We start from the raw sequence: 15,262 nt of genomic DNA, 5'->3' as shown, positions 1-15,262 counted from the left end.
CAAATTTCTAATAGGGTACTTTATGTGGTTTTCATTCAGTAAAGTCCATTCATTCCAAAATCAAATGTTAAAGCCAAACAAAATCTTTCGAACATCAAACTAATGTTCTGAGAGTTTTCACACAAATGTTCGTTATGCCGCGTACACACGATTGTAATTCTCGTCGTAAAAAGCTCTGATGGTTTTCCCGATGGAATTCCGACGGAATTCGGCTCAAGCTGTCCTGCCTACACACGATCACATCAAATTCCGATTGTTTATAACGCGGTGACGTACAACACATACGATGGGACTAGAAAAAGGAAGTTCAATAGCCAGTAGCCAATAGCCTCTGTCTTGTCGTTGAATCTGAGCATGCGTGATTTTTGGCGTGTCGGAATTGCATACACACGATCGGAATTACTGATAGAACATTTTTTCCGTTGGGAAAATTGAGAACATGCTATCAATTTTTGGCTGGCGGAAATTCGGACAGCTAAATTCCGATGGAGCATACACACGGTCGCATTTTCCGATGAAAAGCTCTCATCGGTCTTTTTCTGGCCGGAATTCCGATCGTGTGTACGCGGCATAAGACTTTCATCCATCTATGGCCAGCTTTACTGTATTCACAATGTCTCTCACAGGTAGAAATTACAAGAAACACGGGTGTTTTCAGATGTTCTGTACAATCTCTTTTGCACAAGCACAAAGAAACGGGCACTTCTAAGGACCAAAAACACTGTGCTCAACCAAGAAAATTTGTACAGCAGATGAAAGACACATTGGTGTTGATTTACTAAAACTGGAGAGTGCAAAATCTGGTGCAGCTGTGCATAGAAACCAATCAGCTTCCAGGTTTTATTGCCAAAGCTTAAAGTGATTGTAAAGGTTGTGATATTTTTTTTGAAATAACAAATATGTTATACTTACCTGCTCTCTGCAATGGTTTTGCACAGAGCAGCCCTGATCCTCTTCTTTTTCGGTCCCCTGATGGTGCCCTGGCTCCTTGCTGTGTGCCCCCAATAGCAAGCCTCTTGCAATTGGAGCACTTAAGCGGGAGTGTGCCTGCAAATGGAAATTTTCCATTTACACACAGCGGGTGGCTCGTCCCTGCCCCCCCCCCCCCCACTTTCTCTTCATTAGCTCACTGGCTGTGACTGACAGCAGCAAGAACCAATGGGCTAATGCCGCGTACACACGAGCGGACTGTATGGCGTACTTAGTCCGTCATACAATCCGACGGACAGTCCGTCATACTTTCCACTGAACGGACTTGACCACACACGGATACCCAAACAGTCCGACGAAAGCTTGCGCGATGACGTGTACAGCACGTACGACGGGACTAGAAATAGGAAGTCCAATACACAGCAAAGCACCCTTCCGCCGTGTAAATCCTTTCTGGGCATGCGCCATTCTTAGTCCGTCAAACTAGCATACTGACGAGCGGATTGTCTGCTGAAACCAAAGTACGACGGACAGAATTTCGAAAAATCTGAAATTCTTAGTACGCCGGACTGCACGCTGAAAAAGTCAGCTGAAGCCCACACACGAGCGGACTGTCCGCTGAAATGTGTTTCGACGGACTAAGTACGCCATACAGTCCGCCCGTGTGTACGCGGCATAAGAGAGACCTGGGAGAGCCGTTGCTCTCATGCACCTCACTAGATAGAGATGGGGCTCAGATATAAGGGGAGGCTGGGACTGGGAGGAGCTGCACCCAGAAGTTTTTTTTACCTTAATGCATAGAATGGATCTAAGTAAAAAAAACTTCAGCCTTTAAGAACCCCTTTAATTGAACAAGCTGAAGTTAGAGACTACCACGAGCAGCTGCAAAAAAACTCTCAAGTTTTAGTTAATCAACCCCATTATGCTGACTTCCCTTCACAATCAGAAGATGTCCATCAAGTGCATTTGAAAAAGAGGGCAGAGTCTCTGGACATGCATTGTGCACATCCCCTCTCCCAACATCCACCAGGCATTTTGACAGCTGTCACCCTTGTGTGCAGCCTAGAATGCTGGCTCCCTGTCATCCTCAGTCTCTGTTTGCCCAGTGATGCCCACAGCCTCACACGGATCACAGCTGCTTGGTCTCAGGTGTTCCCTGTCCATGCTGTTTTATGCTACCTTCAATGGAAGTGTGCTGCTTATTTTAATAAAATGTTTTTATTCGATACACACATCAGCGCCCTGCTTTTCCTTTTCTTCTACACTGAGGTGATCCTACCCAGATCTTCTGCAGGAGCTGCAGAGGTTCCAGTCTCGGCCCCTTCTTCTGTTCAGCCATCCATCCATCCTGTTGCCCCATCCATTCCTCTACCCTGTTGATGGTCTACAGATACAGATAAAAGTTCCAATGGACCAAGGGACTTTGCACTTCTCCCAGGGGTGCCGTATATATACTGTGTACACTCTTTGGATTTGCTAAATCCACAAGAGAACTGTGGTCTGTTTTCCTAGATGTCTAGAACAACCTACGTGCCAAATTCCTTTAAAAACTGCTTGCAAGTGTACCTAAAAGAATTGATGCTGTTTTAATGGACCAAATATCGACTTCATTCAGTTTGTTTTTCTGTTTATGCAGGTTTTTAATTGATATTCATTGCATTCGTTTGAAAGCACCCTCAGCATATACAGCATTTTTTCACAACTGCCTGATACTTTAACACAATATAAATACAGTACACACACACACACAATTTAGTTTTTTACAAGTACCTGTAATCCTTTTTAACCTTGAAGGCACTTGATACATTTAGCACAGTAGTAGCGAATGAAATATTAGCGCTCTACACTAATGAGTGACAGTGATGGACTATCTTAATTTACAATGAGATAAGAGGAACCTTAATGAGGATATTTTTAATTTCTCAGACTTCCTAATGGGTGAATAATCTGTGTGGTGGGGATATTACCCTGCTGTTCAATAGTAAAGGTGCAGTAAGTTGTTACTGTATATATGGCTATGCTATAACGTATATTCTCTGATAGTTTTACCAGATGGGTCTTCAATATATCAAACTTTGTACACTCAAGCTCAGGTATTACTATTGGGAAAGGTTGATTTTAACATTAGTCAGATTATACGCCTGCCAATTCAATGTCCTTCACAGATCATGGCTAGAAAGTGAGCACAATAGGCCACAATGGGACAAGTGCAGGGCACATCCTGTAGCTCACCTTAAAGGAACCTGTCATTAGAAAACTATATAGGCTTCCATTATTAATCACTTCATAAAAACACAAGCTGCCTTCTAGTCACATGGATCCTCCGGCTCAATTATTTCTAAATCGCTGAATCAGAACAAACATTGAGACAAAAGTACACCTGATCTACATACTTGTTCCAGATCATGCAATTAAAATAAGTAACATAGCCAGAGGATGTACATGACAGCCAAGCAACTAGGATTGCCCAAAGAAGGTCAGCAAACTTCATTCCTCCTCTATAATCCTATCCCACTCTTCTACAGAAATAATGCTCTTTTTCAATTTTTTAGGGTTATTTACTATTACTATTTTTCATTGTAGATGCTTCACCACCCTCCCCCCCCCCCCCCCTTCATCCTTCTTCATCCCTAGGCCAGTGGTCTTCAAACTGCAGCCTGGTGGCCATATGTGGCCCTTTTCTTGCTTTGATTCGGTCCTTGGAGCACTATTCCATCCACTGATTTTGGGCACAATTGGGCGAGTTCAGAGGGATGTGATAAATGGGGAGTACTTGGAATGGTCAGAGGTGGGTAGTGGGGTCCCCCAGGGTTCTGTGCTGGGACCAATCCTATTTCATTTATTCATAAACAACCTGGAGGAAGGGGTAAACAGTTCAATCTCTATTTGCGGACAATACTAAGCTAAGTAGGGCAATAACTTCTCCGCAGGATGTGGAAACCTTGCAAAAAGATTTGAACAAATTAATGGGGTGGGCAACTACATGGCAAATGAGGTTTAATGTAGAAAAATGTAAAATAATGAATTTGAGTGGCAAAAATACGAATGCAATCTATACACTGGGGGGGGAGAACCTCTGGAGGAATCTAGGATGGAAAAGGACCTGGGGGTCCTAGTAGATAACATGCTCAGCAATGGCATGCAATGTCAAGCTGCTGCTAACAAAGCAAACAGAATATCGGCATGCATTAAAAAGGGGATCAATTCCAGAGATAAAACGATAATTCTCCCACTCTACAAAACTCTGGTCCGGCCGTACCTGGAGTATGCTGTCCAGTTCTGGGCACCAGTCTTCAAGAAGGATGTACTGGAAATGGAGCGAGTACAAAGAAGGGCAACAAAACTAATAAAGGGTCTGGAGGATATTAGTGATGAGGAAAGGTTGCGAGCACTGAACTTATTCTCTCTGGAGAAGAGACGCTTGAGAGGGGATATGATTTCAATTGATAAATACCATACTGGTGACCCCACAATAGGGATAAAACTTTTTTGCAGAAGGGAGTTTAACAAGAAACGTGGCCACTCATTAAAGAAGAAGGGGTTTAACCTTAAACTACATAGAGGGTTCTTTACTGTAAGAGATGTTGAATTCCCTTCTATAGGTGGTGGTCTCATCGGGGAACATCGATAGTTTCAAAAAACTATTAGATAAGCACCTGAACGACCGCAACATACAGGGATATACAATTTAATACTGACATATAATCACAGACATAGGTTGGACTTGGACTTTTTTTAACCTCACTTACTATGTAACTATATGTCCTCTCACTGGCACCAACAAAAGGGCACAATTCCTCTCAATTAAACCAACAGTGGAGCACAATCCATCCCAATGACACCAACCAAGGGGCACAATTCTTCCCTCTGACACCAACAGTGGGGCACTATTCCTTCCACTGACACCAACAATTGGGCATATGTCTTTCCACTAACACCAATGAGTGGGCAAAATTTCTCCTGATGATACCACAGATGGGGCACTATTCCTACCACTCACACCAACAATGGGGCATTGTTTACTCTCACTGACACTAGGACATTTTCTATTCCCACTGGCCTCAGTCTAGCCCCCCACAGTCTGAAGGACAGCATACTGGCCCTTTGTTTAGAAAGTCTGGATATCCCTGGCCTAGGCGAATGACATTCAGTGCCCCTGGTACCTCCTGGGATATGTGGGAGTACTGCACGTCATTCCATTCATTAAAGGGGGGGGCAGCGGCGCCTCATCGGGAGGTGGTAGCCTGAACATGGGAAGAGGCTGCAGCTCCCTGATGATGTCAAAGAAACAATGGCAGTGCAGGCCTGAGCGGTGGCTACAGAGAAGTGGAAAGGTGGCATTCCTCCTTGGATGTTAGATGTGAAAAGTTCCACAGTTTCACAATCTAATATTCCATATGAAATAACTATGATGCCTTAAATGGACCCATGTAGGACAAACCAAATAGTTCACCAAAATGGTGGCCCTACCAGCTGCACATACTTACCTTTCATTTCACTCGCCTCGTCCCTCTATTCAGCCATTGAAACAGTGCAGAGTTGGCCCTGTGTAGGCTTCTTAGAGCTTTCATAGAAATGAGGAATCTCTTTCTAGCTACATGAGAAAGCACTGGGCCAATTGCCAATCACCGGAAATGGTCCAGGTCCCCATATGAAGGATATGATCAGAAAGATTTTCAGGCCTTATAGCAAAATGCTAAATGCTCAGTCAATGTATAACTAACTAGGAAGCTCTACGAAGAATGGCCTTATACAACTAAATATCAAATACAAACTTCTCAGCACTCAAGCCAGCAAAGTCTAATGAGTTCTTATATCTAATCTTATATCTATCTTATATCTAATTTTCACATTCGAAGAGAGCATTATTAAAGTGGAAGTAAACCCATGGATTTAAACAGTTAAAAAAAAAAGGCATGCCGGGAATGCTAACTGCACATTGGCTGTGCTCTCAGCCAAACTATCAAACCATCCAATGGTTGGTGTCATAACGAATCACATGTGCAGCACCATAGCAGTGGAAAGATGGCAGCTTCCTTGGCTGAAAACGATAGGGGAGTTTACAGCCACTTTAAGTGTCTGCTGAACAGTACTGAGTGTATAAGACTTTCAGACTTTTTGAATAAGGCTGTGCAAAAGGCAGCAACCAATAGCAACACTTCTAATGTCTTCCTTTGAACATTGTGAGTAGAGTTATCAGTCATAGTAACTGCTACGAGTAAGTATACTTTGCTAGTCCATACAACCGTTTGCACTGCCGTACTAAATAATCCCACTAGTCATTAAGGTGTGAAATAATAATCATACAAATATTGTCACTGAAACTTCTTATATGGCACGGACACTGCAAATTCTGGTAGCAACTGCAGATACACTGAAGTGCTAAATACATAGGGAAAATATGCAAATTGCCCCAGTATAATTGAGGCCAAGAGCGTTTTCAATACAGTTTCAGATTGTTTAGTTGTTATAATGAACACACTAGTGCTTTATATTAAACATACATGCTATTATAATATCATACTGTATATATATATATATATATATATATATATATATATATATATATATATACAGATCTTGATTCCCTAAAGCAAACAGTGCTTGTACTATGTACTCTGCCCCCCTCTAAACTGTAAAAAAAACTCCCTGAATCTGCCACTTTCTGTACGCCCTCTCTGCACTGACCATGAAAATCAGGGCTGCTGAGCCCTGACCACTATGGTCAGAGTACGTCCCTGCATCATACGCTGCTTTCTCCTCTGCTCTCCTCTCTCCCCCTCACCCCCTCCTTCTTGCCTGTCAGTTCCCTCTCTGTGTCTGTCTCCTCAAATTCGGTATTCACAACACTCGTTTTTATAAACCAATTTAGTGTACTAAGCCAGGCTCTAATAGAGGGGCTGGCATAGTCTTATATAAATGGGTTCACAAGCACTTTAATGTCTAAACCACTGACAACAAAAGTGCGTACATCCCTAAGTGAAAATGTCCAAATTGGGCCCAAAGTGTCAATGTTTTGTGTGGCCACAATTATTTTCCAGCACTGCCTTAACCCTCTTGGGCATGGAGTTCACAGAGCTTCACAGGTTGCCACTGCAGTCCTCTTCCACTCCTCCATGACAACATCACAGAGCTGGTGAATGTTGGAAATCTTGCGCTCCTCCACCTTCCATTTGAGGATGCCCCACAGATGCTCAGTAGGGTTTAGGTCTGGAGACATGCTTGGCCAGTCCATTATCTTTACCCTCAGCTTCTTTAGCAAGGCAGTAGTCGTTTTGGAGGTGTGTTTGGGGTTGTTATCATGTTGGAATACTGCCCTGCGGCCCAATCTCCGAAAGGAGGGGATCATGCTCTGCTTCAGTATGTCACGGTACATGTAGGCATTCATGGTTCCCGCAATGAACTGTAGCTCTCCAGTGCTGGTAGCACTCATGCAGCCCCAGACCATGACACTCCCACCACCATGCTAGACTGTAGGCAAGACACATTTGTCTTTGTACTCCTCACCTGGTTGCCGCCACACACGATTAACACCGTCAGAACCAAATAATTTTATCTTGGTCTCATCAGACCAGAGGGCATGGTTCCAGAAATCCATGTTTTTAGTCTGCTTGTCTTCAGCAAACTATTTGCAGGTTTTCTTGTGCATCATCTTTAGAAGAGGCTTCCTTCTGGGATGACAGCCATGCAGACCAATTTGATGCAGTGTGCGGTGTATGGTCTGAGCACTGACAGGCTGACCCCTTCAACCTCTGCAGCAATGCTGGCAGCACTCATACGTCTATTTCCCCAAGACAACCACTGAATATGACGCTGAGCACGTGCATCAACTTCTTTGGTCGACCATGGTGAGGTCTGTTCTGAGTGCAACCTGTCCTTTTAAATCGCTGTATGCTCAGTTTTAGGGTCTTGGCAATCGTCTTATAGCCTAGGCCATCTTTTATGTAGATCGGTAATTATTTTTTTTCAGATCCTCAGAGAGTTCTTTGCCACGAGGTGCCATGTTGAACTTTCAGTGACCAGTATGAGAGAGTGAGAGCGATAACACCAAATTTAAACACACCTGCTCCCCATTTACACCTAAGAACTTGTAACACTAACGAGTCAAGTGACACTGGGGAGGAAAAATAACTAATTGAGCCCAATTTGGACATTTTCACTTAGGGGTGTACTCACTTTTTTTTGCCAACGGTTTAGACATTAATGGCTGGGTGTTGAGTTTTTTTGAGGGGACAGCAAATTTACACTGTTATACAAGCTGTACACTCATTATTTTACATTGTAGCAAAGTGTAATTTCCTCAATGTTGTCACATGAAAAGATATAATAAAATATTTTCATATTACATAAATATATAAATGTGAGATACTGTAAGATACTATATATATATATATATAGATATATATATATATATCTATATATATATATATCTATATATATATATATATATATATATATATATATATATATATATATATATATAAATGATCTGTCACTAAAAGGTCTAAAGCGTCCCTAAACCATTTACACAGAGATTTAATTCATGAAGTATGCCGCACTCACAACTCCGCTCCCAAATTCCTGCTTCATTACACATAGACATTTGGAGGGTGGGTTCATGATCACACTGTTTTTAAATAAAACAAAGGTGTAAAGACAACTACAAGAAAAAAAAAAAAAAACACTGAACCTTTTATAACCTGAAAATCTCTGTTCTGGCACCAAAGTTTCACTTTGCAAAAAATACCCAATTAGGTGCAAGGAAAATAAAAATTCCCTAGCAAAGTGCAACTTCCCTTGTAAAGTGAACACCATATTTGCCTTTACTAAAGTGGTATTAAAAATTAAACCAAAAATCAAATATATTACAGCTTACCAATCATTAGATATGGGGACTGCATCACGTTTATTTTTTTCCCCGTTTTCACCTGGTAATCTGGCCAGTAAGACATCTCTTGTATTAGTGAGACACCACTCGGGATGAATGAGCGCAGGAGGCACGGCAGACAGCAACATTGTCAATCTTGAGGACTGGTGCAGTGTTAAATGTATTAGCAGATTTAAATACACTAACACAGACAAACTAAACTCCAGCTCACACTTTATAATCAGTTACAGCAAACAGTTTTTTTTTTTCCATTTGGGATAAAGGTTTTACATGAATAAATAAAAGTTGGTCATTTTAAAGCACTCCTGACAGTTTTGAATGGTTTGTCTCGTCCACGTAAACTAATATAGTCTGTAGGAAAGCTTGTACTTTTGAAAAACAACAGACTTGCTGGCTGGATAACCAGATGCAAATAGCAGAAAGAAAACCTAAAAAAGAAAACAAATGCAGCCCTCACATCTAAGAATTGGTAAGCTGCAATATAATATATGTTTGCTTTTGAGTTTAATACTGCTTTAAATCAAGCTCTGTATTTTTTTAGAAAGGTGAGAGCAACAGGATCAGAGTAGACACCACATCCCAATTTTTATGGAGAATACATAGAAAGAGGAAAACTGCGGGACTTTAAAGGTGTCATAAAATAGAAAGATAAAGTATATTTTTTGTAACAATAAAAAATTATCATAAAAATTCCTTGTTGTATTGCTAATTCAATTCATATACGGGTACAGACATTACCGCTCTACATGTTTCGCTTCGAATGAGCTTCTTCAGTAGATTCTAGAGTTCTGTATGAATTGCTTGCTAAAAAATAACAAGAGAGAAGACAACAGAATAGGAATGACAAGGATCAAATGATTTAATATCATTCAGCTGAGTAGATTAGCCTAATGGTAGTACTTGAGGGAGTGAAGGATGTTACTGCCAAAGCTCTTAGATGGCAGGATCAAAATTCATCAGGTTATCTCTCCACTTGATAATCCGATGGTTCTCCTCCTTTGTATAAATGAGAATCAAAATCAATTGGAATGAAGCCTTTAAAACGATTCAAGTAATAAAGGCTTCATTAATCAGAATGTATAGTACCGTATATACTCGAGTATAGGTCGATCCGAATATAAGCCGAGGCCCCTAATTTACCACAAAAAAAATGGGAAAACTTATTGACTCGTGTATAAGCCGAGGGTGAGACATGCCTGTCCATCCCTGTGAGTCCATCCCTGTGTGTCCAGCCCTGTGTGTCCAGCCTACCTGTGTCCCGAGCCTGTGTCCTTCTGCACATACGGCGGCCATGCCAGGATCGCCGCACCTCTTCTCGTCTGTGACAGACGGCGGCCATTCCACTGTTCAAAAGCCGCGCCTCCGTCTGTGATAGGCGGAACACTCAATTTCCCAGCAGTCTGTGTTCCGCCTATCACGGACATCCTCTCATCCTTGTCCGTAGTATGAGGATGAGCGGATGTCCGTGATAGGCGGACCACTGACTGCTGGGAAATTGAGTGTTCCGCCTATCACAGACAGGGAGGCGTGGCTTTTGAATAGTGGAATGGCCGCCGTCTGTCTGCTCGACACGCTGATCGGGTAGACAGACGGCGGTGACTCGAGTATAAGCCGAGGGGGGCACTTTCAGCCTAAAAAAAGAGGCTGAAAATCTCGGCTTATACTCGAGTATATACGGTAATTGAATTTGGGCCAAATATAATTGTTATATGCATGGGGATAAAAGTCCCTAGTAGAGCAAAGTAGCAAAGCTTACAAGTTTGTGAAGAGAAATCAAGGAAAAAGGAGGGAGAGGAGAGATGTATAGTCTCTCTCTCACACAAGCCCTCTGACAGAGGATGGCGATTTCTCTTTACAGACAGGTAAGCTTTGCTACTTTGCTCTACTAGGAACTTTAAACCACATGCATATAACAATTATATTTGGCCCAAATTCAATTACTTAAAGTGGTTGTAAACCCTTACAAACCACCTTGACCTACAGGTGAGCCTAGATTAAGGCTTACCTGTAGGTCCAAGAAATATCTCCTAAACCTACACGATTTAGGAGATATTTACAAAAAGACAAGCACCGCTGTCTACGGCGCATGCACCATAGACAGTGGTGCGCAGGCGCAATGGGCATGCCGCTGCTAACGGTGACATGCCATTAGCGGCGGCTCCCGTGCGCATGCGTGGGAGTGATGTCATCGCTGCTCCGGCACTGTGAGTGGCCAGAGCAGCGATACCTGGAGGAAGATGGATGCTCCTTGCTACAGGGGACAGCGGTGACATCGCTGGCTCCTGTGTCAGGTAAGTGACACATAATGGGCTACTATGCGATGCATAGTAGCCCATTATGTTTTACCTTTGCAGGGAGACAAAGAGGAAGTAAACCCATTAGGGTTTACTTCCTCTTTAATTATAGGGCATTTAAATATTCATCATTTTCCCTTCTTTATACACACACACACACATAAATATATATACATTTTTCCTATAGGACATGGGTGAATTATCCACATCTCCCCTCTGTGGTCACTTCACACTTTCATGAATGAGGTATTGGTCTGGATCATTTATAAGCCCGCTGCTTTCACAATTTATCCTGATCCATCTGTACCTGGTAGGTCCATCTGTGTTTAAATGTGCACTACATCCAAAATAAAACAATTGTTGATTGTAAAATAGCATGTTAAATCATAGAAAAGTGTACTTTTGTATACTCATGTTATGATAGATGCAACAGTTCTGTCTAAAACCTTATGTAATCATTCCTATTTTGTTGTTTTCTCTGTTGTTATTTTTTGTAGCAACCAATTCATACAGCACTCTAGAATCTCCTGATGAAGCTCATTCGAAGCGAAACATGTAGAGCGGTAATGTCTGTACCTGTATATGAATTGAATTAGCAATACAACAAGGAATTTTTATGATCATTTTTTATTGTTTCAAATAAAGTATATTTTTTATGATAATTCTATCTTTCTATTTTTTTTTACACCATTAAAGTCCTGCAGTTTTCCTCTATGTATTCAACCTCTGTATTTATTAACTCAACACTTTACACTTAATAGATATCCTCAGCAGTGGGTGAAGCTGTCTTTTGGATAAATCATAGTTGCTATAGAAGTTGATCGGGGCAGATATGGGTTCATTTACTAAAGGCACCAAGTGTAAATCATCGGTTAACAGATCTGACTACAGTACATCTATATGTAACTGGCTGCCATAGGTTACTGTATCTGTTTTACTACGCTGAAATGTTGACAATCATAGTTGTTCTGTGTCTAATAACCATGTAGTATACAGTTAATTAGCAAATAATGATGGTGATGTGAAAAGGGCAGCAACCCAAAGCAACCAATTTCAGATTACATCAATGAAATAAAAATTCTGATTGGCTGCTGCAGAATACTGTTTTTACCCACTGATTTTTGCCCTATTGAATAAACCTATATGTGGGAATAAAAAGCTTTGGAACAGTTTCAATGATAAAGCTTAAGACTGAGAAAACACAGCAAGAATATTTTCACATACTGAAATTTGTCCAGACAGGAACTGGGGAGCGTCACGCAACATTCCAGGACTCATGGGAGAAGTGACAGATATGGAGGGACGATCCATTTTCTGGGACTCAAACGAACTAGAACCTATTTGTGACATAAACAGCAAATTACTTCAGAGAACTAAACAAGGCAGAACAACACACAACTCATAAAATCTATTTCCATAACGGGTCAACCTGTCAGCAAGGGTTGAAATTGCCTAACAATATACCTAACCTCCTATAGTCCAGAAATGCCTACATTTTGTCTAGTTCCTATTATATAATAGAAGGCTTCTCCATAGGATCGAGTTCTTTGAGAGTTAGCCCTGTGAAAGCTTCAAGTCATGAAGCAGAGTTTTCATGGGACTGAAGAATCTCTACCCACATGTGAAAGCACTGCGTCAATCATCAATCACCTGGAATTCCCAGGTCCCTATGTAAAGGATATGCTCAGAAAGATATCCAGGTTTTATAAAAAATGCTAAATCAGTCAACCTAAAACAAAGGCTTCATGTACACTAGCAGCTCCTAAACTTGAGTTCAGGAGCTTTTGGCTTTTTTTTTACTTAAACTCAGCTCCATAAAAGCCTAAAGCCTCTTACACATGGGCAGAATGTTGGGAGAAAAAAATACCAGCCAACATTCTGCCCATGTGTATATTTGTCTGTCCAACAGAAGCTGGCCAGCTTCTGTTGGACGTGCATGCTGGAAAACCAGCAGCCGACCGACTGCCAATCAGTGCTCTCAGCCAATAGAGTGTGCTGACCGCAGTGTTCCGGGCAGGGGGCTGTCCCCCTGTCAGAACACAACAGCACAGCAGGGAAGATCGCTGGACTAACATTGCATGGTTAGTACAGGGGCTCCTGACCGGAGCTGTCAGGTTTTGGTTTTTTTGTGCAACCCCAAAAAAAAACTGTAGTGTGTACCAGGCTTTAGGGGTTGATTTACTAAAGACAAATAGACTGCTCTTTGCAAAGTTCAGCTGCCCTCTGGTCCAGAGCTTAGTAAATGCGATAAAGCTTCATTTTGCAAAGAATACCCAATCACGTGCAAGGAAAATTTAAAAAAACAAAATTTTTGCTTGCACATGATTGGATGATGGAAATAAGCTCAATGAGGGGGGGGGGGGGGGGGGTTGGGCTCTGCTGACTTCCATTATCCAATCATGTGCAAGAAGATTTTTTTTTTTTTTAATTTCCGTTGTGATTGGGCATTCTTTGTCAAATGAAGCTTTACATCATTTATTATGCTCTGGAGCAACTGTACTTGCAAAAGTGCACAGTCTACTTGCCAAATCAACCCCTATGTGTCCATGTATACACAGGCTTTTAGAAGAGTTTAGGAGCTTCTGTCCATCGCCTAAACGTGGAAGAATCGCAGTCAGGATAGTAATGCTTTGATGGGAAAACGCAAAGCAAGGCAATTTTGCCGTGGTTTCCCTCGGCTGCTGTAAATGATGCCTAAGTATACATGAAGCCTAACTGGGAAGCTGCATTAAAGAATCATGGGAGGTTTCTTCAGGTATATGCAGACATATTAGGCCTGGTTCACACTTGTGCGATGTGAGAACCCTGTGAATCAACTGCGGGTTCCCGCATCGCACCGGACATGCACGGCAGTTCACACTGCCATATGCGAACTGCTGGGGTGTGTCATTATATGTTAACGACACCCCCATTTCAGCTTGCATATCGCACTGCGAACTGACAGATCGGACATGAATCGGAACGCATGTGTGTGAACACACATGCGATCTGATTCTGGTCCGAACAGAAAAAAGGGTCCTGTGTGTGTTTGGACCGATTGCGGTGCGATATCAGCCATACTATCTGTATGGCTGATATCGCACCGCACAGACATCGCATGTAATGTGAATAGCAGTGCGCTGCGAATTACAGTGTGAACCGGGCCTAAAGGTAGCTGTAATCATGCCTACAGATTTTGTTTTATTTTAGATATCAAAGGGGTTGATTAACTAAAACTGGAGAGTGCAAAATCTGGTGTGGCTGTGCATAGTAGCCAATCAGCTTCTAACTTCAGCTTGTTCAGTTAAGCTTTAACAAAAACCTGGAAGCTGATTGGTTCCTATGCAGAGTTGCACCAGCTTTTGCACTCTCCAGTTTTAGTAAATCAACCCCAAAAGCTCTTGTATTGTTTATTCTGCAGGTGAAGAAACTTTTGTGGGAGAGTGGCATCAGAATCACCGACCGATTTCAATATCCAACATGTGATTCACCCATACAAATAAAAACAACATGTCACTTACTGGAATCTTGCGGGGCATGTGTGCTATCAGGTATCCTGGGGATATCTCTGAAACAGAACAGTAAAACTCTGTTAAACATTTTGACATATGCACAGTCATACCTAATAATAACTGCAAGTGAAACATACTTTTCCTACAAGATAAGAATGATTTTCAAGATCAGGAGGTTCCGTATGACACATGATCCATAACTGAATTTCATAGGTGCTTTAAGAGAAAACATGGAGAAATGTACGATCTTCAGGACAATTAACAGTCTATTGCCGATGGCCTTCAAAGCAGCATCCATTCCTCTGCCCCATACTAGCTGACTAGCCTGAATGTGATATTCTTCCAGTCAGTTTCATCCCACAAAGATCAGCATAACATCAGGATGTGAAATGACAGTTCAGGCTGGAGTCAGATAAGGACAGAGGCATGCCCTTGTCAGCACTACACTACAGACTCATCTCATGTATTGGTAAGTCTATGCAGAAGAAAAAAACATTCCCCTTTGGATGATCTATGTACACTGTAAGGATTTTAACAAACTTTGTTGCAGATTCCTACCTCTTGTTATTCTGAAGGGATAGCTGTTTGTGTCCACATGAAGAATGAATCTGTATGGGAGTGGTTTTATAATCATCAGTCAGCTGCTGCACCTGCAGGGC

General features: G+C 41.8%; 1 protein-coding gene across 9 annotated transcripts in view; it reads right to left on the bottom strand.

Annotated features, from left to right (window-relative positions):
* Window positions 1–15,262, bottom strand: part of RIMS2 (regulating synaptic membrane exocytosis 2) — a 982,185-nt gene that overhangs the window by 354,581 nt on the left and 612,342 nt on the right. For all 9 annotated transcript variants that reach the window (XM_077493146.1, XM_077493148.1, XM_077493153.1 and 6 more), the window contains 2 exons: window positions 14,613–14,659; window positions 12,337–12,449 (listed from right to left, as the gene is read on the bottom strand). In XM_077493146.1, coding sequence (XP_077349272.1) covers window positions 12,337–12,449; window positions 14,613–14,659 — 160 coding nt within the window. The remainder of the gene's footprint in view (window positions 1–12,336; window positions 12,450–14,612; window positions 14,660–15,262) is intronic.

This window comes from Lithobates pipiens, unplaced genomic scaffold (genome assembly GCF_037356315.1).
Source record: "Lithobates pipiens isolate NorthernLeopardFrog02 unplaced genomic scaffold, aLitPip1_a1.2 Scaffold_19, whole genome shotgun sequence".
NCBI classification, from domain to species: domain Eukaryota; kingdom Metazoa; phylum Chordata; class Amphibia; order Anura; family Ranidae; genus Lithobates; species Lithobates pipiens.
Note: the sequence above shows the minus strand (reverse complement) of the source record. Positions and strands in the feature narration are given on the sequence as shown.